Source organism: Vidua macroura, chromosome 12 (assembly GCF_024509145.1).
Source record: "Vidua macroura isolate BioBank_ID:100142 chromosome 12, ASM2450914v1, whole genome shotgun sequence".
NCBI lineage: Eukaryota > Metazoa > Chordata > Aves > Passeriformes > Viduidae > Vidua > Vidua macroura.
This window is the reverse complement of record NC_071582.1, coordinates 14,945,161-14,971,934: the sequence shown is the minus strand read 5'-3', so window position 1 is coordinate 14,971,934 and position 26,774 is coordinate 14,945,161. Positions and strand designations below refer to the sequence as shown.

Sequence of the window (26,774 nt, the reverse complement as noted above, 5' to 3'; positions counted from 1 at the left end):
GCTGCAGACTAAGAACAGCCTCGGCCCCAAAAACCTCCAAGATCTGTTTTTGTTTTCCATCAACACCGAAATAAATCATTCCCTGTCCCTCTATCCACACACAACATCTTTTTTTTCTTTTTTTTTTTCTTTTTTCTTTTTTTTTTTTTTTTTTGTTGCACTTGCTGGTTCAAACTCAGCCAAATTCATTAGTCTAGGTCACGTTTGTGGATGACACATGCTGTACGGCCATGAAACAAAAAGCAAGCTTGGCTCTTGGGCACAAAACATTCTTCCTGTGTCCATTGCAGCTGAGGTTATAAGAACAACAAATTCACTAGAACTTAGCTGGTGCACACTGCAGCTTTGTTTCCAACCACAAAACATTCCTCAAAAACAATGTCCAAGAAAGTGCTGTTGTTCTTTAAGCATTATGATTCCCAGGGGTAAATGCTGGGTTATTGAGTGTAGGGAAGATGGGGAAAAGCTTTTGTTCCTGTTTGGGGATTTATTTGGCTGCATTTCTTTCCTCATCATAAGTTATGTTTTTACTTATATTTCATTAAAGCATCTAGAGGCCTTTGGGAATAGATGCCCAGGAACAGAAAAAAAAAATTAATTAAATTAAAAATCCTCAGCAGGATCAGGATTGCTGATTTCTGCATGTGGATTGTTCAGACTCAAGCCAAGGCTCAGCCTGATCACCCCTCTCTCTCTCTGACCCCACTGCCTCCCCCTGTACCACCAAAAATCCACAAATTGGTGTCCTCACTCACCCCTCTCCTCTGAGCTGGTGGCTTCTGCCATCCCCAGCCTCTCTCTGCCTCATGCCACAGGTCTGGGTGGTGAGACAGCACAAACCCTGATGGCCAGCACAGCATCTCATGTTCTAGCCTACATCAAAAGCTGCTTCATGAGTTCAGATGCTCCTTTTAATGAGGAGATGAGGGGAAAAAAAAACCTCCTCTCCTGCTGCTGAACACAGCTGAGCACAGCTCCCTCCTCCTGCCCCTTTTGCAAATTACTGGGATATTGTCACTAATTATCAGGCTCAACAAGTGAAATTGTGCAATTTGCTACAGACACGCTGGAGAGCTGCTGAGAAAAGTGGGGCTCGGAGGAGAGGGGAGTGTGGAGGAGCCCTTGGGGCAGGGAGCCATGGGGCAGCCCATGGGGGCAGCTCCTGGCACAGGGAGGGGTCCTGCTGGCAGCACTGTTGTGTTTGCATTTCAGAGTGTTTGCTTTTTTTTTCCTGCTTGATGTTTACTTCAAGCATTGCACTCTGAGGGCTTATAAAGAGGATTAAGTGGTGAGGAGGTCTCACAGAGTTAGGAGGAATTAATCAAGCGGTAATCAGGAAGGAAATTAATCTGAAGAGTTAATTAATCAGCCAAGGCAGGGAGACTGCAGCCAGTTGTCCCTATCACACCTTCCAGGTTTTGCTATTTCGTGCAGCAGCACAGCAGCAGGGAAGGGAGAAGGCAGTCCAGGGCTCATGGCTGCTCAGCCACCCCTCCACACTATCTAAGGAGAAAAAGAAAAGCCCAACAGGCCCAGGAGGTTTCCATACCCACATCCTCCCATGCAGGGAGCTCAGTGAGGACATCTCCACCCATGAGACATGGTGAGCACTTGTCATCTTCAACCCCCTTGCCCCCAGACCAACTGAAAACTTTCCAAAGGCAGCAGCATCCATTTCAGAGACTCCTCCATGCTCCAAAGAGGTAAGAGCCTCTTTCCTTTGGAAAAGGGACCTAGATATGCAGCCCCCAGGTTTTTGATTGCTTAATTGATTCTGTATACCCCATGTTTTCCTTCCAGCATCCTAAATAGTCCTTTTAGTTCTTCATTGTTCAACTCTTCTAAATATGCACCGCTGGGGATTGCTTCCCTTCAATCTGGTCTAGCTGCATTTCATATATTTAGTTTTTCTTTTTCCTAATCTTTTTTTACAATACATTCCCTGCAGAACCTTAATCATTTTAGTTGCTCTTCTCTGAATTCCTTCCAAAAGGCATCAGGCAGAGTGTTTTGCAAATTTGTTCTTGTCCCTTCCGGGCTGCATTTTGACTGATGCCTGTTTCCCTTGTGATGAGACATACCCCACGCAGGCTGCCTGATCAGGGATGCTCAACCTTCATCACAGCCTGAAGCACTTGAGGGAACAAAACTCCCCAACTCACAGGGGCTGCAACACGATGCATCTTTGAACTCAAAAAACCCAGGCCGGTTGACAAAGACATCTGAAATCTCATTAATTTCACAATTATTGTTATTAGATTATTTTTATGCACTGAGTAGACATTTTAATTGCCTGGATGTGGATAGGAGTTTCTATTGTGTGTTTTATGGACTGCAAGCAAAGGTTCATCCCTACGTGCTGCCCACAGCCAAGGAGGTACAGCCGGTTCGGAGTCGAGCCCAGGGTGCCCCAAACCTGTTCCTCCAAAGCAGCCCCAAACCAGCTCAAAGCAGCCTCAAACCAGCTCAAAGCCCCTTCTTCAGAGGGCAGCAGGGCCCATGCCTCCATGTGGTCACCCCATGATCACTGAGGTTCAGGATGTGACAGAATCATTGCAATAGACCATCAGCATTAAACATAATATTAGATACATAACTTTCTTTCACCTAAACTGTGTCAAAATAAAAGGCAAAAAGCTGCATTTCACAGAAAGGACCTGTGAGACTGAGAGGTGAGGAACCACAGGTGGAACCTGGGGCATGCAGAGGTGAGGGGTGACTGGAGAGAACCCAGCTGCACTGAGGATGCTGGGTGGGGTTATAACTGGCCACACTCAAACAATGATCTTCATCTGCAGAAGGCCCCAAAAAATGGCCAAAGCAGCCTCAGCAGAAACCACACCCACTCCACAGCTTCATTAGCCACTAGAGCCAATAAAGGATTCAGTCTTGGCATCCCATTCCCTTCACATCAGTTTTACTTCCAAGGAAGACTGGGAAGGGCTATCTGCTCTCCTTGAGCAATTGCCACCCTCGCACAGAAAGCTCCCACATCACTCAAGGCTGTTCCTCCCTCTAAACCATGAACTTGTCTCTTTTTATATAATGACTATTTGCACACATCCTCCAGAACGAAAACTGACCTCAAAAAATAAAGCTGAAAAGGCAAAAAAATCACTGCTCTTGCCTAAAACAAAACTAAGTGCCACAGAGTTTGGAGGGAATGGTGAGATGCCCCTGACTCATGCACGTTTCTGGTTATCCTAACCCAGAGAAGCAGCTCCCCACAGATCATTTTGTACAGGGAAAATCCTGCTCTTTTCTCACCTCTCCCACACTGCTGTCTGTAAACAGCTGGACCCATTTCATTATAACTCACTTCTACTGTGACTGCTGATTATAAAATATTGATTTTAATAATTTATAGCCTGCCCAGCACCACAGCACTCTGGCCACCAAGTATTCAAAATGGTTCTGATCTGGAAATCTCTCCATTCAAAGCCAGAATTTCAGATAGCTCAGTAATCAATGTGTCTCAGTGTGGTACCCCAGGAGCTGAGAGAAAAAGGGATGCTGCTGCTCCTCTCCACACTAATAATGGCACAAAGAGGGCACATTAGCAAACAGCACCTTCTTCCTTTGAAATCCCCTGCCCTTCTGGCTCCATCAGAGACTAAGGACTGAAGATCTAATCCCTGAGAGGGGTGCCATGTATATTGATGTAAGGAGTGCAATGCTTTTTATTCTGCCTTTTCATGTGGCAGTTTAAAGAAGAAATCATTAAGTCCTTCCTTAGCATCTAAACCCATGGCATGAGGACCCCAAAGCATCACCTGAAACACATCCCTGGGTCCCACAGAGAGATGTATGGGTAAAACCAAATAAATGGAATGAATAAGCACCGTGCACCTACACACAAATATGTAATCTTGGATATAAATATGCTTCGATAAATGCACACCCTCTCAGATGATGCTATCAAATACATTACTCTCCCAAATCCCTGCAGAGCAGTAGACCATCTCCAAGGTCATATTAGCATGGAAGTAATGTAATTCCATTACCCAGGCTCCTTTTCCCTCTTGTAGTTTTCTCTGTTGATGTTTGCTCTCTTAATTTTAAACACCAGTCGTATATCTTATAGCTCAGCCTGGGACCACTTTGCTCAAGTGGTAGTAAACACATGGTTTAATTCAGTCATTCTCCAGGAAAAAAAAAGAAAAAACAAAAAAAAAAAAACAAAAAAAAAAGGAAGTTTTCCTGCATGAAATACCCACGTCCAGCAGTGAGATGATCGACGCGGAGCGTGCTGAAAGCTGCCGTAACTAACTCGAGCTCAGGGAACAACCAGAGCACGCAGGGTGGTATCAGAAAATCCACACATGCTGCTCTTGTCAGGAGAAAAACATCCAAGGGGCTGTAACTCAGCTGCCAACAACATGCTGTGTGAGCCTCCCAGAGCAGGGATGCAGCTCAGAGCTCGCACTAAAGGGTGTTGGCCCGTTCCCCGCATGGGGAAAATTCTCCAGTCAGAAAGCTGGACCAAGTGCCTGACAGCAGGGGGAAACAGGGCAGGAGGGGGGAGCAGCCAGCAAGGCAAGCTCCAAAGAGAGAGGGGATGGAGGAGAGTGCAGGCAGGAGCTACCACAGCCTCTCTGCCCCATGGGCAGTAGTACTGTTCCACAAGGCCTCTGCCACCTTCTGCAGGGTGTTTGTCCTTCACAGCAGAGAAATGTTTAGAGGGTAGGACCCTTGGGTCACAGCACACAAAACCTCTTGGAAACCTGGCTCCACTTCTCCAGTCCACACCCTGAATTCCCCCTTGCTGGACACCATCCTCCTCTATGCGCCAAAGCCTTTCCTAACCCACCCACAAATTTTCCTGAAGTTCAGGCCATTGCTCTTTGTCTATTCATCTTCTGAAAACATCTCTAATCTCTCATTTTTACCTTTTATTGCCTGCAGAAGGCTCTGATAATGTAACCTCCTTCACACCTCATCTCTTCTAGCAGACACCATAACAAAGAAGTTTAATAATAACAATCTCCAACAAAGAGAGCGGTAAAGGAGCACAGGAAGCACTTTTCACCAGCACACACCAGAGATTTGCCAGGAACATGCATCTCCAAAGATATTTACACCTCTTCCAAAATTCCCATGTTCCACTTTGTGGCAAGTCTGTGCTGATTGAAGGCCATGCAGGAGGTCAGCACTCACACCTGGCCTTCACAGGAAATGCTCAGGACAGCATTTCAGGATGCTTTTGCCCTCAGCATGCTCCATCTTTGGGTTTTCCAGTCTTTTACCAAGTCTAATGGATGGTCCTGAGGCTCATTCTGCTACCAGAGGTGAAAGAGACACAGCTCCAAATGCTTCTGCATCCACCTAATGAGGAACCCACCCGTCCTGGGTGGCTGTGGAGGGAGTCTGCAGTGATTCCTCTCGTTAAGCCTCTGCAAAAGCTACTCCAACATCAAACTGATGAACTGTCCAAGGCAGACTTTTTAGCAGAGGATAAATAAAAATCCAGCCATGGTATTTTAACAGTCTACAAGGCATCATTTCTACCTGGCTGACCCCTAGCCCCTCGCATGCTCTGGATGGCTCACTGGTCTGCTGGTCACAGCAAGGAGCCTGTCTCAGTCCCCGAGCCTGTCTCAGTCCCAGCCTTCTCATCAAGACCATGCAAACTTACCCACTGAGTTACTGTGAGTAAAGCCCTTTTCCTCCAATGAAACACTTTATAAAGTACCATCCCCCGTTCCCATCATACACACCCCAGCACTCGTTAGACATTAAATCCAGGATTGATGAAGGATGTCAGAGGAATTTCAGTAGGATTTGTCTATTAATTCCCTTTGCTACTTTTTAAACTCCTATGCTTAGAAAAATGCTGGCACATATGTACTTCTCAACAGGTGGCCAGTAATGAAATTATCTGCCAGCTGCTTTCTCAGTAAAGCTCAGCTAATCTGGTAAGAGGAGCACCCCCAACTAAAAAAAAAAAAAAAAAAAAAAGTACCACTGAGATGGCAAATCTCAGAGCTGCTGTCACAGCTGATGGAGGCTGGAACACGGGTGCATCCTTGGGTCCTCACTCCTCCAGAAGTGCACACACAGCATCTCCCCACCTCCCAGCCCACATTTCCCATGTCTGAGGCAGAAGGAAAGGCAGAGCACAGCAAAAGCCTGATCTGTGCATTTGTGAAACACCCCAGAAACAGGGATAAACAACCTCAGATAGAGAATTTGCAGTTTCTTTATCCTCCAGGAGCCAATATTTACTAGAAACATTTCCCTCAGCCTACAGCTTCTAGGAAATTACAGCTTGCTATCCTGAAGATTTTACTTGGTACCACAATGTGTTTGACCCCCTGCTCTTCAACAGCTGCAGCTCAAGGCATGAGCACAGAGCATGCAGTGCTTCTGTTCACTCAAAACACATGCAGGAGTGTGCACTTCTATTTCCAGGCTCTAAATGTGTCAGTTTAAATTCAAATCTTCAAACTGTGATAATTCAAGAAGGTGGATGAACCACCACTGAGGTGGTTTGGTTGAATTTGATCTGACTGTGATGGAGACATAAGGTTAATAACTGTGGGCTTCCACACAGTTCCCCCTGCTCTGAACTAGCATAAGTTTGAGGATTTTGCATTTGTTCTACCCCTTGTTAATCAAGGCAGTCATATATACCTTCTCAATGATTTAACCTGACAGAACTGTGCTGGACCATGCATCAACCAAACCTCTTTATCAAGACAACAGTTTTCAGTAAAACTTTCAAGGACTGCAGCCTGCAGAGTGGAGTCACATCCGTGGGTAACACATCTCCCATAGCTACTGTCTTACTAGACCAATAAAAGAAATTAAAATTCAACCACCAACCTTCCATCTCCCACACCACTAACCAAAATGGGAAACACTTGCTGCTCCCTCCTCTCCCCAGCCTCCTCCTGCCTTCCCCATTCACACCCCAAAAAAAGCCAGAAGCATTGCTTTCCCTCCTCCTCCACTGATCAAGACATGCCAGCGTGCTTAGGAAATCATTAGTGCAAATTGCAGCCAAGATTATTTATCCTTACAGAGCCTGCCAAATGGCAAATGGGAGCTCCAGCCACTCCTGGGCTCTGAAGCTCCAAGTAGACAAATAGGCATTTACCACCAGCTATTAACAGCTTCATGAAGCCCCTCCCCACCTGTGTCTCCCCTGTCCATGCCTGTGCTCCATGGGAGAAGAGAGAGGAGTTTCCTCCTCCTCTACCTGCTTTGGTAAGGGTGACATGAAGGATTTGTCCAATAAGAGCCTGGACTGCTGCATTGCCTCTCCCTCCTGCTTCCACACACTCTTCTTTTTCTTCTTCATTTCTTCTGCCTGGAACTTCCCAACACCTTTGAATGTCATAGTGCACTGCAGAGACTGATGTTGCCATAAAACCTTCAGAATTTGTGTGCCACAGCAGAGAGTTCCGAGGTCCTGAAGCACACAGGGTCTTGTGTGTACATGTCAGCTTAGCACTGACATGGCTCCTGGGAAAAGCACTCAAGTGCTGAGTTCAAAACTTAAGGTTCTCCACTAAGAGTAGGGGATGTTAGAGGATCCTGAATTTGCACAAAAGCCTGCTGGTTTTGAAAACCACAAATTTTGTTTTTGGGAAAAAAAAAAAAAAAAAGAGAAATTTAAAGGTAAAACCTAATCCAGGGATAACAAATACATTTCTGCCACTGGTTGGAAACCAGGATTCATCCTCAAGGCACGGTTTCAGACAGCATGTTGCCTCCCTGCCTGCATCCAGCAAGGTTACCAAAGGCAGGTATCAAAGCAGAGCCACACAGCAACCAGGAATTTGAACTAATGTACCTTTTGCAAAAGGAGAGCTGACACAGCTTTCTGCAAGCTGTCTAATAGCAGGTAAATAAGTGCCAGGTTTTGCCTCAATGAAATAACAAAGTGAGGTATTAAAAAAAGAGAGGCACCTGGCAGGCATTCAAAGGCCCAGTAGCACATCCTAGTAAAATACTCAATCAACAAAATTTAATAGTCTCCTCTTTTAGCAGAAAAGCAGAACTTCATTCCTTTCTGGCCGATTAACATGAAGCCTGCCCATAAGGCTGGTCCCAAAACCCTCATCTGGAACTGGCAAAGCTCTGGCAGGAGCAAACCCAAGCAAGAGGCCCTTTGCTGAAGCATCCCAGAACCCAACACGGATTCCAGCTGCTCCGTTGGGATGCACTTAAGAGGAAGTGACTTTTTTTGGTGCAACCTTGTCGGAGCCTTCCCCGGATTGGGGTGACTCCGGCTGGTGGTGAAGTCTCTCCTCCAACCCGTGCCTTCAAAGAAAGACTCAGCAGTCTTCAGTCGTCCGGTCTCAAGGCAATTTATTGCATGTTATCTCAAGGCACACAGACTCCCTGACATTGTCCCTGACTCTGTCTGTCCCCGTCTCTGGCTGTCTCCTTTCTCCCCTCCCCGAGGGGCTGGTGCCATCTTTTATATCACACATTACGTATTAGGTGTTTATAGTTTTTCCCCAATGCCTACTACCTATGTTGAACAGTGACTTTCTACTCTAAACCAATCTGTGAGTGCCAACATCACCAAGAACATGGAGAATAGGAAGAAGAAAGAAGGAGGACAGGGCACGCCCAAATCCCTCCATCTTAGAACCTCTGACCCCCATGTACAAACCTCAGACCCCCCTGTACAAGGCCTAAAACCCCCCTGTACAGCACTCAAAAATCCTACCTTTCACCTTGTGACTACTTCTATTATAATATCTAAACTTTTGTGATTTCTTGTTCTTCCTGCAAGGTTGGTAAATTGTTCCATGGGTCAGGCTCAAGACCACAGGGGTCCCTGGCCGCCTGCCAGGGTCTCAGAGGCTTCTGCCCTGGGCCCAGAACATCCAAGAGTGTCTGAGGGACACCTTGGGTTCCGACACAACCTGATCACAGCAGGTTCAGCAGAATTTAAATCAACGCCTTTACCTATACATATCAAAAGGTAGAAAAGTGCCTTGCTTTTTACCCTTACAACTTCAGCTTTAATATGCCAGAGTGGAACACGTGTGCTCTGCTGATGAGGGCTTTTGGCACATGCTGACATCCCATTAACTTCAATATCATCTTAACAGAGAGCAGCAGCCAAGAAGCATTACTTGAAATCTTTAACCAGAGAGAATAAGCCCAAATTGCTCCTAAATGCACTAGCAGCATAATGAATTTAGAAAGAAAAGAAACATAGTGAAGACAATATGTTTTGTTATTAAGAATTAAATAACAATATAAAAAAAAAGGAAGAAATAGCTGAAATCCAGCTGCCCTGCAGCAGGAGGGTGGAATGGGATTTCTGCAGCCATTCAAAAGTAAAAGGCTGTATCTAATTTCAATTTCTATCACAATTCCTTAGATCAAGGGAGATTGAGAACAAATAGGATATAGAAGAATTAATACTCTTTAAATATAATTAAAGCATAAACCAAAATAAAATAGCAAAAACAGAGAAAAAGAAAATTAAATAATGGTTAAAACAGCTAAGAAAATTTTTACTGGAAAATTCAGCAATATTTGTTCTCTTTGTTCCACACAGAGGGACAGACCTGAGCAGGATACTCTGAAAAACACTCAGCAGCCCAAAAGGCATGAAGTCTCATTACCAAATGCTGCAACCAATTTAAGTCCAGGCTGAGAAACTTGTCAAGAAGGCAGAAGCTCTCTAAATCTATAAAAACTTTTCCCTTTATATACACATATATGCATAAAACTTGTATTTGTTATCCTGCCTGGTGTGAAGAATAAATTAATAAACCTAACTTTAAATTTATAGTGAAAAATCAAAGGAAAAAATATTTAAGAGGCAAAGTGATAGTGGAATCAAGAGGATGAAGCAGTTGGTCTATAAAAACAAATCATGCTGAACTACTTTCACTGCCTTATTTTCCCCTGATTGAATTACAAAATTAGTCAATGAAGACTGTAATATATTTGATAATGTCTCAGAGAAAAACTTTCTTGAAAAATTAATTCAAACTGGCTTGGATATGAGCTCTTTCACACTAATATAACAGTAAATTTGATTTACAGTGCTCTTCCCTGCTAGTGCCAGTCTGGGTGGCATAACTATGGCAGAGCTTTAAGCCACTCTATGGCAATATGTGCCTATTTAAGGGATAAGGTGGGACCATCATAATTTCTGAAGCCACTACTGAAATGAGGCTCAGTGACTGAGCAGAGCTGGTTCATTCCCACCAGCTCAGCTGCTTTCTCCTAAGTCAAGAGGCACCAAAGGCACAAAGTCCCACGGGCAATGCATCCCTCAGCCAGCAAACACAGGCAGAAGTAAGAAAAGCAAGATGTAGACTTCAAAAACATTAAATAAAAAGTTTTGGTGGTAAATCACCAATTTACCAGGAGGCAGGAACCTGGAAAACAGTTAATGTCGAGATGGGCTGGTGGCAATCGCAGGCTGCAAACAGGTTATGAGCCTGCAGGGGAGCAGCACAGGGAGGAGCTGTCCCCGTCCAGCACTGGGGGAATGAAAACTGGGGCAATCCTCAACCTCCTGGGTGCAGGGACAGGAGATTCCCACACACCAGAGAGCTTCAGCAAAGGGCAACAACAAAAAACGTGATGGTGCTGGAAGGACTGGGCTGGGATGAAGGAGGGTTTGTAGCCATGCCCTCATTTAGCGCTGCAGGAGCAGCCAAGCTGCAAGAGCCCCAGGGATGAACAACCAGGGGGACAGGATGCAAAAACATGTCATGAGTCAACTTAAATAAACAGACTGAGCAGTTCTCTGGCAGCAACGTTCCCTGCCCCTGGGTGCAGCCCCGGAGCACCTTTGGTGACCAGCACAGAGACTCTGCACAGCACACATCCTCCCAAACAGGTCTCAGCAGCCAGCTCCCCAGCACTGCACCCCACCAGCAGGAGGAGTGTCTGCCCTGCCCTGCTGTTCCAGAGTTCCTCACTCAGGCCTGCTGCAGCATCCCACTGCTGTGTGCACAGGGATGGTCATGGGAATTTACCCAAAAACCAAATGAAAAAAATTCTTAGAGAAATGAAGAAATCAATAAGAATAAATATTGATTCTAGACCATTGTTACCGCAAAATTATAGGTGGGGTGTTTTTTTTCATACCATTACTACAGCCACTTTGGATAAAGACATGCTTTGCTTTTTGCATGGACTATGCATGGACTTGCTGATTGGGGAAACTTGGCTCTGTTTTGCTCTTTCCAAAGCAGTGGCCCAGTGGATGCATGGGAGCCCCTAGGTCAGGCTCAGGGCATCCCTGGATGCCAAGAGAGGGTTCCAAGAGGCTCCTGAGTAAGAGATGAGGAGATCTGGCCAGCATCTCCTGCATTGCTGCACAGCCTGGGAGAAGGAGAGGCAGAAACTGGCCCATCAGGATGAGAATCTCCAAGTCTGATTCCCATCTCTCCTCTGCACGGTGAGAAAAGTGTCTCAGCCCCAGAGCAGCAGTGTCTTTACCTGCCTCCCCAAGTGCCAGCTCCACTCAGTGTAATGATTATTAAGCCCTGTCAGCAGATATGAAACCAATGGACACAGCTCCACAGGCGAGCGCTTCGGAAGCCGCCGCACCGGCCCTGCTCGCAGGTTTTCATTATCCATCTGGAAAATTGGGGATGTCACAAGAGTTCTTAGAGCACCGGGATGAAATCATCTTGTCAGCAACAAAAAGGCCAGTTCAGGCTCCTGCAGGAGGAGGAGGAGGACAGGGATGAGCCAGGGAGTCCCTCTGGCACTGCCCACCCTGGAGCTGCTGTGGCACCGACATCTCAGCTCCTGCCGTGTGAATTGTACTATGAAGAAAAAACAGAGTGAAGGAAAACAATGTTCTTCCTCTCACACTAATTCACAGCCTCTTGTCTGACTCTTGACTATGTCAGGCTGGGAAGAACTTGTAGGTTGCTGGGGAGGATGAAGCATGAGCTGGCATGGAGAGAAGATGGAGATGGAGGTCCTTACAGGTTGTTCACATGGAATGAGAAGCAAGCCAGAGAGTTTTTAATCCAAAATCCAAGCAGACATATCCATTTTCTTTGCTGTAACTGTATGGTTTTTCACCCTCTGCAGTTTTTGAAGCTGTGCATTACTTTAGTTTGAATGACATCGAAGGCAGATGTGGCAAAACCACCTGCCCAGAGACTGCTTCTAAATGGGCATCTGATCCAACATGGCTTTCTCATTTTTTTGGTAGGGAAAACCCCTTGCTGGTCATGAAGTCAGGTCTTTCAGCAAGATCCAAGGGCAGCCAGCAGAGTCACAAAACCTCCCCAACACCAAGGTGCATGGGATGCTGGGCTGCAGCATGAGGGTCCTCACTTGAAACAGTCCCTTCCAGAAGAGGCTGGTAACTCCTGTGGGTGCAGGACCAAAGCAACGAAGTAAAGTTTTTCTAGAGCTACTAGGCTCCAGCAGATAAAGAGAGCAAAGGGGCTGTGAGACACAGAAGATGCCCAGCTGCAAGTCCTTCTCCTGCCACAGGGCTGAGAGCAGAAGGGAGATGCTGCAACACAGCCCAGGTGTGGAGCAGAGCACATGGCAGCTGATGACGAGGCTGGGATGAGTTTTTGGGGGTGTACTGGGCATCATTCTCAGCTTGCTGCCCCTCAACCACCCTGGCAGCAGCCGTGTCTCATATACAGAGTCCAAAGAAAGACCTGTGGCCAGTTTGAGTGACTTCCTGAGTCCCTTTCCTGAGCCACAAGACAGGTTCAGGATAACAGACTATCCCTCTATTCTACTGCATTATCCAAGGCCATGGCTTAAATTGAGGACCGCTGTCCCAACCAGAAGCTGGATTATAACCCTTGTGCCTCAGACACAAAATATGAGACTCCAAATGTGATTTATTTCTCCTGTGCACAAAATACTACCCAGCTGCTTTTGTGTACAGGCATTATCTTCTGGTCCATTGATTTTTAATAGCATGGTTGTAGATTGAAATTAGATGCCTGAGCATCCAACTTCCATCAACAAATACTAAATACTGGTGCTGCTGATGGAGGTTTTTGGAACTGTCCTGGACATAGACAGGCTCTCTATTGCACCACAAGAAATAGAACTTGGAGATGGAACAAGCCCATTAGATCATCAGATGCTCCAGTGCTCTCTACAATTTGCTTCCCCAGTGCTTTTACTAGTCAAAGCTCGAACAGCCCAGGTGACAGCTCTTATCCATTCCCTTGGGAGGTTATTCCACTGCCTCTGAATTTCTAAGCACTCCTTCAAGCACATTCAAAACCAAGCAGCACTTTTCTTTTTCTTCTCTCCATTTGCCTTCACAGCTGCCCAGGGTTTCCCTTGCCAATCTTGCATTTACATCACAGTCACCTGTCCCTTGACTAAGTGCAAAGCTCTCCTGCTCCAGGGTGTAAGGACAGAGTGACAGATCACTGCATCCCTGCCTAAATACCACATAAATGAACAACGGTCCTGCAGCAAGTCATGAGGAGGAAGTGGTGATAAACTCAACAGGGACATCCTCCCAGAGGACCATTTATCAGCATTAGCAGTAGCAAAATCTTTTTCAAAGAATAGCTGGACAAGTGCAGTACAAACCACAACTAAAATATTAATTAAAGTCCTTTGGTTCTTCCAACACTGCCCTGCCCCTTATTAAAGCCACATCAAAGTTAGCATTCATTTGTCTGCTCCTTGGCTGCCTGCAGAGAGGCACACGAGAGTGCACAGGACACAAGGTTTGTGGAGATGGTGGGTCTTCATCAGACTTAGTCCTATTGTTTAAACAAAATAGCTTATCCTGCTGCTTCACGTAGTACCTGTTCTGGAGACCAACAGAATTGTTCTGGCTCTGTGCTGTCATTCCAGCATCTTTCACTAAAGCAAAGCCACATGAGGACAGACAGACACCATCAGAACAAGCAGCAAAGAGAGGCTGGAGCCATGGAGGCAAGGAAAGGGCAGGCAGGAGCATCAGTGCTGTGGAGACGAGCCCTGTGAGGATTAGCACCTTCTGCATGGTCCTTTGGGGAGCCTGCTGAGGTGACTGAGCCTGGGCAATCTCACAGCTGTGGCAAAGATGGGTGCAGGCTGTTGGATGTGGACTTGGGGCAATTCAGTTGCTCCTGGATGGCAAATGGGTGAAGGACATCTTCCCACGCCTGTGGTCCGAGGGAAGCAGCCATGGCTCATTCTCACCCTCTCACTCCTACAGGTTTACACAAAGGCAGAAGCCAGCACAGTGCTACAAGGAGCAGCATCTCCAGCACTCTGAGGCTGGAAAAGGGACACCTCAATTAAAGGGACACTTTTCCACACTCTGAGGCTGGAAAAGGGACACTTCAATAAAAAAGTGCATTAAAAAAATAAATAAATGCCAATCTCTTTCCAGCACCTCAGCTGATGCAGAATCACAGGTAAGATGAGGGTCACTCATGCAGCTTTTAACACCACAATGTGAGAAATGTTTGTGAAAGTCCATGAGAAGACCCTGCTGATGCTGAGCTGCCCTGGGCAAACACCAGCTCTGCCATGGGGCTCCCTCAGGGTGAATGGTCGAGCACCCAGCCAGGGACTGGAGCAAACACAGACACCCCGAGTGAGGGAGGTCATGCACAGGGAGGAAGAGCCTGCAGGGATATGGTGTGAAGCAGCCTTGGGGCTTCTTGGGTCACCTGAACACCACTGATCTTTTTTTTTTTTTTCCCTGCTTTCAGCAGTGGCCTAAAAAAGACACCTGGGTTTTGTAACAGCAACCAAAATAAATAATGGCTGGTCAGTGCACTTTACATTTCCTTTATAAATAACATATTCATACTTCTGGGAGTGGGAAAATGTTTTATTTCGAGGTCTAAATAAATCCTGACCTTTTGCTAACCGTTTCTCCCGTAGGGTCATTCAGTGCACCTGTCCAGCCAAGGGTGGCTCCCTGCCCCTTCAGACAGCACCAGGGACCAGTGTGACCTTCCAAGCTTTCACCAGACCAACACCACCTGAACTGAGGGACAAGGGGTGCAAGCATTTAACTGCTGGAGTGAGAGTGGACCCGCCTTTGCAAAGAGGAGAAGCAGAAGCCTGTCACAGTCACAGCACCTCAGGGGACAGGTGGGATCTCTCAAAGGTTTGCTACGGAGCCCAGGGCTTCATAGCAGCTGTCCCTTGCTGCCACCATACCAGTTACAGAGTGCATGGCGCAGCAGAGGGGGAGACACTTGCCATAAAACCGTTAAAGCAGGAAAAGATCTCAAAGATCATTAAGTCCAACCATTAACCTAACACTGCCAGTTCTACCACTATACATGTCCCTAAGTGCCACATCCATGTTTTTTTAATGCTTCCAGGGACAGCGATTTCACCCCTTCTTTGAGCAGCCAGTTCCAATGCACAACCACCCTGACAGTGAAGAAATTTTCCCTAATATCCAATCTAAAGCTCTCATGGTGCAGCTTGAGGCCTTGTCCTCTTGACCTGTTGCTTGTTACCTGGGAGAAAGGACTGACACTGACCCCCACCAGTCTACAACTTACTTCCAGGCAGTCATAGAAAGCAATATTCAGCAGCTCAAAGAGATTTATGCTTTATCACCTTGAAGGCATTAAATAAATAAACATAAAAATAGCACAGCTTGCATTTCAGCAGAGTATAAGCAGGTATTTATAGAAGGAAGCCCCAGTGAAACCACATGCCCTTTCAATCCACTCCCCAAGCAAATAAACCCAAGTAATATTGAGGAGTAGAAGTATATCAAGGGTATTTGCAAACAAAGTGAAGGATACCAGCAAGGAGAACCCCTGAATTCCATCAGTCCCATGCAGCAGCTCTGCTTGGATGTTTCAGGGGGCTCAGCATATCTCACACCCAGCTCAAAGAACACAGCAACAATGAGTTCCCATTTCCAGCCCATTGCTCTGGAGAGCCATACATCCCCAAATCCCTGGAATTTGCCATGGCTGCTGATGTATGGCTGTTTCTCTCCTGTGGCTGTGCCAGATTGATAGTACTTTGCTCTTTCTTCCTGCTCCTACTACATGGCAGGCTCCCAGGAGGAAGGAATGAAAGGGCCCTGATCACAGATTTCTCCTGAGCAGTAAACCCTTGATATGCAGGCTCTCCAAGCTGCAGAGGGTTTCTCCATGCCTATACAACAAATAATCAGGGGAGAAAAAAAAATAAAATCAGTGTATGATTATAGCCAGGCTTGGCCAAGGCAACATGGGACAGAATTAAGCCTCATCTGAAAGTCAGATCATGGCTCTGGTATATATACATGTATATATTTCCCCTCCTTTGAACCTGTAGCAATAATTACATAATGTAAGAGGAAAAAGAAAAAAAAATCTAAAAACATAAATTAAAAATCCAAATCAACAAAAGCAAAAAGCCAGGCACCCAAGATATCTTTGTAGGAGCAGCTCCTCCTGAATTAGAACTCTGGAATTGTTCTGCAATCAACTCAGCGGACAGTAACCATCTGTTTATGGAAAAAAATGTTAATGGCCCCCAATCATAATCAAATAGACAACTGCTTTAAGTACCTTTTAACGAACACTAAATTACAATGGAACAGCTCTGCAAGTATTTCTGACATCCACAGGCACATCAGCAGTGCCAGCACTTTGATCAGGGCTATTAGAGCAAATATCAAATAAACTGATAGCAATGGGATTCCTCAAACGTTACAGAAAGCGTGGGCAGTATTTGTTTACTTTTCATTCAGTTCTCCCCCACCTCCTCCCTGTTTCTGTTTATTCAGAAAGAAAACATATATATGCATGTGCACACACGTGCACACCACCCACCACAGCAGACCCCATGAAAGCCTGATCTCTGTTTTTCTGTCCAAGGCTGAGCTTCCATATGAATTCTCCAATGCCCAGAAAGCCTTGAGGTGTTTTTGTCAGCAGGATATCACCTGAATTGTCATTCTATTAAGTTCCCTTAATTCCATGATCCCTGTAAAGGCACCTGTAAGTCCTTTTCCCCTCTTCTCTGGGTGGAACAGGCCAGCACATCGAGAAGCTGCAGCACAGAAAGGGGAAATGCAGGCAGGCAGAGCTGTGCACACACACTGTGTGTGTGCAGAGAGGCAGCATGATCACACGCCTTATTTCTTTGGGAAATCAGATAAAAAACCAGTTGACTCTTTGCCAGATGTAACCAAGTCTGAACCATTAGCTGGCACTGGCTCCACTCGAGGAAGAAAACCTTGTTTGGACAATGGAAGTAGTTTTTAATCTCAGAGCCTGGAAAACAGTTAATCTCAGCAAAACTACAAGTGCTCTTGTCTCTAGATTTTCTCTAGCACCTTTCTCTGCATATCTCAGCTAACACCATTTGGTTTTTATTGAAGTTGTGCAGCACCAGGAACACATCACAGATTTGCATGAGTACACGTCCTTCATCCCGAGGCAGTTGCAAATGTAACAGAAATCAAGTAAAAGGGGAATATATTTTAGTCCATCAACCTAAGTATTTACAGTCTCCATCACTGTGCCATCCAAACATTTTGTATGCCCCAGATCTTTTCTGTGCCATTATTACTCTTCCACAAAATTTAATTTTTCTTAGTCCTGGGACTTGCATGTGGCTTTTTTATTATACTACAAAATTTCATTTCCTGTCATCTGCTGAGATTAAACTTAGATTGGAAGACACTGTTTACAAGGGTTGTAGTGACAAACCTGACCCCAGGAGGTGAGGTATAAAGCTCTCCACCTTGGGTGGGCACTCAGGGAACGTGGGACACTGGCCCCAGAGCTGGAGCAAGTAGCAACTGAAAGCAGGATATTGGCCTCCTTATTCCCACATGGTCTATCTATCCCATCCAAAAAAACACCCCCTTGGGACACAGAGTAAACCAAAGGACTCCAAATTTCAATTTCTTGCTTGTTTAGACCCTTTTCTTTTCCCCACACTAATACAAGGCTTTAAAAAGCATCCCAGCCCCTCCTCTGGATACACAACACCCTTCTGCAACTTCAACGAGTCTCAGTTTTAACACTCATTTTTCCCAGTGCTTTTCGCTCCACTGCCTCTCTGTTGCTCACGGAACACCACTTTTCACAAAAAAAAAAAGGAGCTTTGTTTGCCATTTCCCTGCCGCCTCCACCACCCCAGCTCCAGTGAGCTCCCGTCTCCCCCCAGCTGCCTCAGCCCACCCCGTTCCCTCCCAGCCAGAGCAGCCAAAGCCAACAGGCGGCCAGAAAGGGGCTCTGACCTCCGCCGTTCCGCGTTCATGAATGTCCTCTCCGGAGGGAGCAGGGGAAGGCGAGAGGGATGGCCCGGAGCCAGGCTGGGCGAGCTCAGCTGAGGAGCACAGCGCGTCAGAGCCGCTCTCAAAGGAGCTTTTGTTGGTGCCAGCGCTCCAGCCCGGCGGAGGCACGCTCGGCTCCGCGGGCTTTCCCACCGCTGCATCGGTAACCGGGCCTGGCTCTGGCAGGACTCTGCTGCGCTGCTCCAAGGGAGTGCCACCAGCCAGAACAAGACAAAAGTGGACAGACCTTCCCCTCAGAGCCCTCTCCTAGCATACATCCCTCAAGCCACAACGGCTTTCTTTCCACAAAAGCAGCTGGACACTCGTCAGCCTGGTTCTAAGGCCAGTGGGCAATCCAGCAGGCTGGCCCAGGGAGCCTTCCAAACACAACGTGACATCCAACTTTGTCAGTCCACACTCACCTCTCTCTAGGAAATAAACCATCTGCTCAACACTTGGAGAAGCAGAAGGAAAAAGATGTACTCAGAAAGACTCATGAGGTGCTTTAGGTAACATGTCCAACACGAGCACACAATGTTCTGCATCTGACAAAATCAACAGGAAAAGTCTGCTCCTGCAGGCCTGCCAAGCTGGGATTTCAACAACAAGTGGCAATATATCAGCTGGCAACAAACAGCTCCCAAATCAGGGATGCACTTGCCCAAAAAGACTCGGAGTTTGGATTTATTTTTTTTCTTCCTTAGTAAATGATAACACACTGGGTGCCACAAAGGATGCCTCCTGCCCAAGAGTTAACTGAGCAGAGTTTGGTCACTGTGAGTAGGCTATGGTGCTGCCTATGACAATTGTGACTTAATAATCTCCCTGGTTTTGAAGATGTATTTGTCTTCTGTTAACTCCATTTCTCCAAGCAAAGCCAATAAAAAGCCAAAAGAAACTTTGCAGGGTAGTGGCTGCATATCAGAATTGGAAGAAACACAGCATGATGAGGAGGAAAGCAGATTTTTCTAGCTAAACAATTGTGCCTCCATTAAACTTCACACACAAGGGCCCATCATGGCACCCCTCTGGTTCCTGGGAATGCAGAATATCCACTGACACATTTATCCAAACACCTCTAAACACATACACACATCTGTTCACCAAGACTTGTTACTCACATTAGGCTCACTTCACTCCCCTTTGATTCTTCCACTGGAGTCAGATGTTACTTTTCCTTTTCATATTTGTTTCTCAAAGCTCCATCAGTGGCACATGCCCAAGCACTTCCAAAGTGTTCTGACAAATCCCTCCAGAAAGCACATAACATCATCCCAGTTTTACAGATGGGGAAATTAGAGCAGAGGCAGAGGTTAAGAGAGCTAATTGCCTATGGCCACTAAGTGAGTCAGTAGAAGAGCTGGGAATTGATCCCAGGAACCATGTCTTCCATTCCTCCACTCCACCCACCAGTCAGTACACTCCGCCAGATGGTTCTTATCATTGGACATATGGACTAAATATTCCTAAGCTGGTGTGGAAGAGTCACTATTTAATTAAATGTCCTGTCTTCTATCTCCATAGGATGCATAGGAGAAACTCCAGCCAGAATCCCATCTGGACCCACTCAGGAAATATCTACGTGAAGAAAACAAAGGCCTAGGCAAGTGCAAGGAACATTCCCAAATCTATCAACCTGCCCTGAAGCAGAGACCACAGCAAGGCCAGGAAATAGGCAGTGACTCGGGAGCCTTGGGAGAATCTCATGTTTGTCAAAGCCTGGCTTCAAACAGTGCATGCACAAGCCACCAGTTAGGCTGGGAACTACTTTGTCATGTGAAGGCTCTTCCTTCAGCCTTCACTGGGCACCATCAACACTGCCCAACTGGAGATACCAGCAGAGTCACAAAAAACAGATGGCACAGAATTATCTACTTCTGGCATTGGCTCTGTCTCATCACAGAGCTGCTGTCCCTAGGACAGAGACCAGTTCTGCCTGGCAAACATCAAACACCTTCTCACTATCAGTGATACTTGAAATAAATTTCTAAAGTCATTATTCATGACACAGAGGAGAAAACCTTTCATCAGAGAGTCATCAGAAAGTGACCTTCCACACCACTGCCTTCCCAGTATGGACATAAAGTGACAGCAGCATCTCAATCCCCACTCAGAGACAGGCACAGAGTGGCTGCACCTGCCTTCCCAAGAGAACTCAAACCAATTTCACATCCTTCTGTCCCCCCTGCACACCCTGTGCTCTGCAGCCAGTGCAGCAGAAGCCTGTGCACCACCAAGTCCATAAAACAGATTTCACCCAGACCATGCTGTCCTGAACACAATGCAGGGCTGGAGGGAGCAGACTCAGAGCTCTCCTGGACAACCTGTAGATGCAGTTATGTACTCAGAAGGAACACATGTCCACACTCCTGCCCACAGAAGCTCACACAGGTGAGAACCACCAGCCCACTTGTTTCCATTACTCTCTCAACAGACAGAAGAGGACTGCACTGCCTTTGGAAGGCTTTGCGTTGTAGGAATAAAGCCACAACACCTTTCCACATGTGCTATAAGAGCTGGGCAATCCTGGAAGGTGCCTCCTGCTAGGGGAAACCAACTGCACCTACCTTTCATCCCAAACTTGGACCGCCGGCCATACTTGTTGATCATAATAAAGAGGACGACCAAGAGGACACAAGCAAAAGCTGCCAGCCCAACTGCTATGGAAACCTGGAAGGAAGAAGCCTTAGAGTCAACAGAGAGGAATTTAGGAGTCTAAATCAGAAATACAGCACCTCCTTGCCCAGTTTAACCTTTCTATAGGCTCACACCATCTGCTGCACCCCTGTAGATGTCAGCTATGGAGGAAAGCACAAGCTAAAGCAGCAGGCCCTGGCGCAGCCTGGAGAAGTTACAGGCTCTTTGCAGGACTGGGAGATCTGGGATCTTCCCATCACTGATACTCTTCTGGCACCAGTTTTCCCCAGCCTCTCACTCCATATATCTGCAGGGAAAAAAGACCTCTGCTCCAATGCCTGGGCTCTCCCTTCACTGCATCACAGCCCAAGCCTCCATTTCTGACATCACATCTTTGCCATGACATCACAACACTAAAGCTCTTCAAAGCTGGGAGCACAGTTCTGCCTCCATCCAAAAATCCCTCAGGACAGAGTGAGGGAAAATAACAGAACAGAAAGAGAAAACAGAAGAAATTAAGTAGAATTAAGGAGTTTTTCCTTGTAAAAAGGAGTTTTCCAAAAGCCTCTAACAGTTCCCTGTTTATTGTAATTTTACTAGTAAATATTTATAGTAGAGCAATGTCCAAGTCCTTCACTGGAGCTGTGGTTCCACTGTGGCAGTGTACAAGCAGGGAAAGAAAACCTCCTTGCCCTAAAGGGTTTACAATCCCAGGCTTATTTTAATATTTATGAATATTTATTCCTTCAAGTCTTTGCTCAAAATACTTTTTATTGCATTCATGTAAACAACAATTTCTCTGGCATGTGTCCAATTCTTCTGTACTAGGTCTTGTGATGCATTTAAACTTTGCTTCCTTTTACACAACTGTATTCTGCTATAATAGAAAATACATCATTTAACTAAGAAGTAATTTCATTTTGCAATCCTTTTCCCTGCTCTCGGTACATTTGTTATATTTTAAAATTTTTATTTTACACTCTATTTTCATCCCCAGCTATTTTTCTGTGCTTTATATTTAATAATCAGTGCACATTATTACTCCAGCCTCACTATTCAAAGCTTCCACTTCAGTTAAAGGAGATTTTCTGTTAGATGAGAACTGAAACCAGGGTGGACTGAGTTTTGCTTATTCTGTTGACACCTCGTGGATTTCAGTATCTTAAAACTTCCACAGAATTAGAGCAATTGTGTAACATGCTAATTTTTTTTCTTTTAATACTTATGCACAGTTTTTTTTCTTTTTTCTACTGGGATGCTGCGGAAGAAAGACAATGCTGAGATCTGATAAGCCCTACTTACTTTCCTTTTTCATTTTAGGCATGTCCTGCACAGCAGGAGAGAGGGCAAACACACATTGACAGAATTGAACCAAACTAAACCCAGGTCTTTCACCAGGCTAAGCTTAACAGATCAATAACAGTCCAAAACACACAATTGCCTGTTTGTTTGTTCTCTGGGTGCTACTTTTTAAGAGTGAGAATTCCTGACCCTGCCAGCAGAGACTTCACAGGATGCCTTATTTTCAAAGGGTTCCCTGGTTCCACTCTGCAGACCCAAGAGGATCAGATGGTTTGTGTCAGTATTTTACTTGCCCAACACAAGCCGCAAAATCCTTCTGATTGCTGCCTTGAGTCATAAAGGAAGAGATTTCTCTTGCAAGCATCTCAAAACAGCAGAGAAACACAAATACTGAGCAGTTCTGTAGAGAAGAGACCAGGACTCACCCCAAAAGTGTCCTCCTCTGGTTTGTGGGTCACAGTGATCGGTGGGGTGGGACTCACTTCATAATCACCGACTGAAACCAAAACACCAAAGACAGAAACCTCAGTGTGGCTCCCACGGGACTCCCAAGGCACCAGCACATTCCAACAGCAGTGCCTGGCCCAAAGAGATTCAGTTCACCCCTAAAAGAGGCTGCAAGTTTCTGTTTGAGAAGGCACAAATCAACCATCAGAGAGTTCCCTGTGCACATCAGCAGAGAAAACACAGACCAGCACTATGCTGATGCTGTTCCAGCCTCACAAATGAGAAACATTTGGGTGCCTGGTGTCCTGGAATAGTCTCCCACCACCCTTGAGCCCTCTTCCTATTTTCAGAAATCTACTGAGCTAAGTGGGGTCAAAATACAACTGACTCCAGCAAAACTTGATCTGAACAAACATTAAGTTGAATGTTTTTTGTGGTGTATGATGTGTTTGGGGGGGCGGGGGGGGGGGGGAATAATCTGTGGAAGAAACACAACAGAATTGAGACCTGCTTCTCATCCTAGCCCACACCAGAGAGATGTTGGGGACAGCCCAGCCTCCATGAAATTAAGATCCCTTTTGCTGCACCACAACCAACCATCATTTCCTTTATAGGACCTTTGGGAAACCACTAGAGGCAGATGAACATCTGGTCTCATGAGATTATCAAGCTGATCACAAGCTCCCCAACAATCTTGTTCATGCACAGGGAAGCCAGGGTTTTGTGCAACCTCCATCAACCTGCTTCTGGCTTCCTCATTCTTGCTATGTAAATCACAGAGGGGAAGGGGAAACCACAGAAACAAACCAGCCACAGTATTCAAAAGGCAAGGAGACACTTACTTGAGACAAAGCTGTCCGTACTCTCTGTGGAAAGGACAAAGAGAGAAGCAACACAGTTAGCAGCACAGCAAAGGGAGAGGGGTCTCCTTCCCCACCCACTTCAGACATACTCCACCACCCCAAAGAGACGAGGAAACCAACTAATCATATTTTTTCCTCTTGGGCAACTGTTCCTGGAAATTGCAGTGCATGTGCCAGCAGGACATGCTGGAGGTCAGGATGGAGAGCCTTGGGCTGAAAGAGGAGGGGAAGGATACTACTGTGGGGCCAAAATGGAGAACAAGTAGCACTTTTGAATGATGGGTAAACAGCCCTGCTTTCAGCAGGCAAGCAAAGCTCAACACACACACAGGGCTCTGCAGGATGGAGGTGGAGGGGAGAGAAACAGGTTTTGCCTTGCATAGCAGTGTGCACCCATGGATAAAATCCTTCAAGTATGAGGACCAGTTCCCATGGAGGGGAGCCCAGCTTGGGGCCAGGAGTTAGAGGAGACCCCCTGTGACCTGCTATTCATGAGCCACTCAGAACAGCTGATAGCTTCTGAACTGGACACAGAGGCTGTGGCTGTCCAAGAGCTGCCTCTTGCCCGAGACAACCACAGCAGGCCCTGCTGTCAGCCTGCTGACTGCTCCAGTCTATTCAGCAAAGCTCCTTCAGCTCCAGAGGTGGCCGAGGCCCCAAGACAGTGAGGTCTAAAGCCCTCGGTGACACTCAGTTTACACAGAGTGAGAATCATGTCAGCTTCCAATTCACTCACCCCTGTAAGAAACTGAGCCTGATATTAACTGGAGTTTACACAGCTTTGCTGGCAGAGGGCTCCTGGAAGGATGCTGGAATGCTCACACTGGAGCATGGGTGAGGTTTGGAAGGGGAGTGTAAAACAAACCCCAGATGACAAACATGGCTTTCCAAACCAGGGGGAAAAACCTGAACAAATATTTTTTGTTTCAGTCAAGCAAAAGAGTAACTTTCCTTGGCTTTTTCTAGCAAGAGGTGGGGGGGGGGAAGAAAAAAAAATATTTTATTTGGAGACTTTTTCTTCTCTATTAAGGCAGAATCTACTCAAAATTCTTGCTGCTTCTACATTTTCCCCTTTCCATTTTTCTCTGCTGGACTAAGCAAATTCAACAGAAATGCACAAAAAGGGTTTTTTTTTCCATTAAACCTTATTTTTCCAAGTATATAAAATAGCCAAGAAATTTCAGCCAACTTGAGTTCTATGAGAAGTTCTCAAAGAACTGAACACTCATCACAGGTACATTAACCTTTGTGGATTAAATAAGGAGTTGTTAGCCTGTGGCAGAGATACCAATGACAACATGCAATGAGATTTTTACAGGAAATGACACAAATCTGTCCTGGGAGCCGCTGCCCTGCAGCATCAGAGAGAAGGCAGATATGGCATGCAGCTTATATGTCCCAGACCCCAGCTTCTAACAGCACCTTGCTCCTCTCAGCCCAGAAAGCAGAGTGTGGCCTTTTACCAATGAGAGGTTTTTGACCAGGGAATGCTAAAATACATGGCCATAGGTCCTTTTCTGTGCTGACCAAGTCTTCCAGGCACTGTGCTTTCATTAATTAATTAAGAATAATAATCTCACCCTGGGTAGTGACAGCAAAGCCCTTGCACATGTGAATTGCTCTAAGCAACAAGGGGCTTGAAAGAGCCACGCTGGGGAACCTTCAGTGTGTGGCATTTTCTGAAAGAATCTACCTTCAAATGGGAAATTATAAATGTCAGCTGCAGTGAATGTATATGCCAGCTGTGGTAGTGGACGAAGCAACAAGCTTCAAGGAAAGTAAATTACATCCTTCATTGGGCTGACAGGGTCTGCCAGGGTGAGGAATGGCTTGGGACTTTGGATCAGAAGAAATAAAGGAAATGGGTCAGTAAGCATCCCACACCAACAGCACATGGGCCATGGGTGGAGCTGCATTCACAAGGGCAATATTTTACATATATTCACAGAACCCCATTCTCCCATAGCCTCTTACAGAAGATGCTCTTCAAACATCAGTGTGCTTTTCCACACCACAGCATGGCTCAGATTCCTTTCCAAAATCAGCTCTCCAGCAGGGAAGCATATCTGCCTTCCTTTCCTGCAGGTCCAGCACCTACCTAGGGGCTGCCCTCATTTCACAGATGGGGAAATTGAGTCACAAAGGTGGGACCTGACAGAGCTGAAACTGCAAACCTGTGCACCTCTCCTCACCCACCTACATTTGATAAGCTCTTCTGCCCTGACAGAAGGAAACATAAATAGGTCAGATAGTCAAACAGGGCAGCATCCTTGAAGTCAGAATACACATTTTCCACTCCCATCCATATCAGCTCATTTGTTCAATTGTCAGAACTTCAAGGCAGAGATTTGGGTTTGCATTTATGATATTTGACCTGCGGGGAAACTCTGTGTACATATATGGTGTGATATAAATAATAAATGAGAGTACCGTTGGTATTTTGCTATATTTAGCAAATGCCCTATTTTGCTGAATTTTCTTGGGCTGCAGGGGCCAATTTAGAGCTGCCACTTTCTCATGGCATCATTCCTGAAGGCAGCATAGATCTTAACTCCATGGTGGCCAGTATGGTGTTGCACTGTCAGGGAATAGATCAAGCTGCTCCTACAGAGCAGACAGGCCACCACAGAAGTCTCTACAATGCTTCCCAGAGATGGATCTTCATGTCCTCAAACGCTTTTTTTTTTTTTTACACTTAAGCTGTGAATCACCAGGGAGTGCAACAGGGAATTCCAAGCAATCAGTTAAGAAATCCCAGCAAACTGATGCAAAGTGACTAATTGAGCTGTCGCATCTTTTGTAGCCCTGTCATCCTGGAATTGCACATATTGCATTTGGAAAGAAAACAATCCTGACACCGCTGCATCCAGCTTTAATCATTTCACAGATGCAAGCTGGAAGTAAAAGAAACAAAGGGACAGGCTGCATCACTTCAAAGGCTTTTCCTTTCTATAGCTTATGACTACCACAAAGCAGAACACTTTTTCTAGAAAAAATTCAGCAACATCTTTGGGGCACCCAAAAGGAGACCCAAAATAATTGGCCAAACTTACATCCTATTCCCATGGAAATTCCTAAAGGTCTTTAAAATAAATAAATAATTACACTGCAGAATATGCTACAAAATAAAATTATCTAAAGCAGTTAGCACCTCTCCCAGCATTAAAGAGTTCATATGACACCAAAGTACACTTGTGTAGGAAAATCATACTGGTCCGAAGAAGAGGCTGCCAGGGGTCACCTCTTCCAGCCTGATGTTCAGACAAAACCAACTTGGGTTGTCAAGGCCTTGTTGAGGTGCAAGGATTTCTGGCAGGGCCATAGTAAGACCTTGGGATTGCAAGGAG

At 45.9% G+C, this 26,774-nt stretch overlaps 1 protein-coding gene across 4 annotated transcripts in view; it reads right to left on the bottom strand.

The window, feature by feature from the left end:
• NTRK3 (neurotrophic receptor tyrosine kinase 3) overlaps window positions 1-26,774 on the bottom strand; it is a 202,864-nt gene that overhangs the window by 109,989 nt on the left and 66,101 nt on the right. For all 4 annotated transcript variants that reach the window (XM_053988106.1, XM_053988107.1, XM_053988109.1 and 1 more), the window contains exons 9-11: window positions 23,407-23,430; window positions 22,543-22,613; window positions 20,746-20,848 (exon numbers count right to left, since the gene is read on the bottom strand). In XM_053988106.1, coding sequence (XP_053844081.1) covers window positions 20,746-20,848; window positions 22,543-22,613; window positions 23,407-23,430 — 198 coding nt within the window. The remainder of the gene's footprint in view (window positions 1-20,745; window positions 20,849-22,542; window positions 22,614-23,406; window positions 23,431-26,774) is intronic.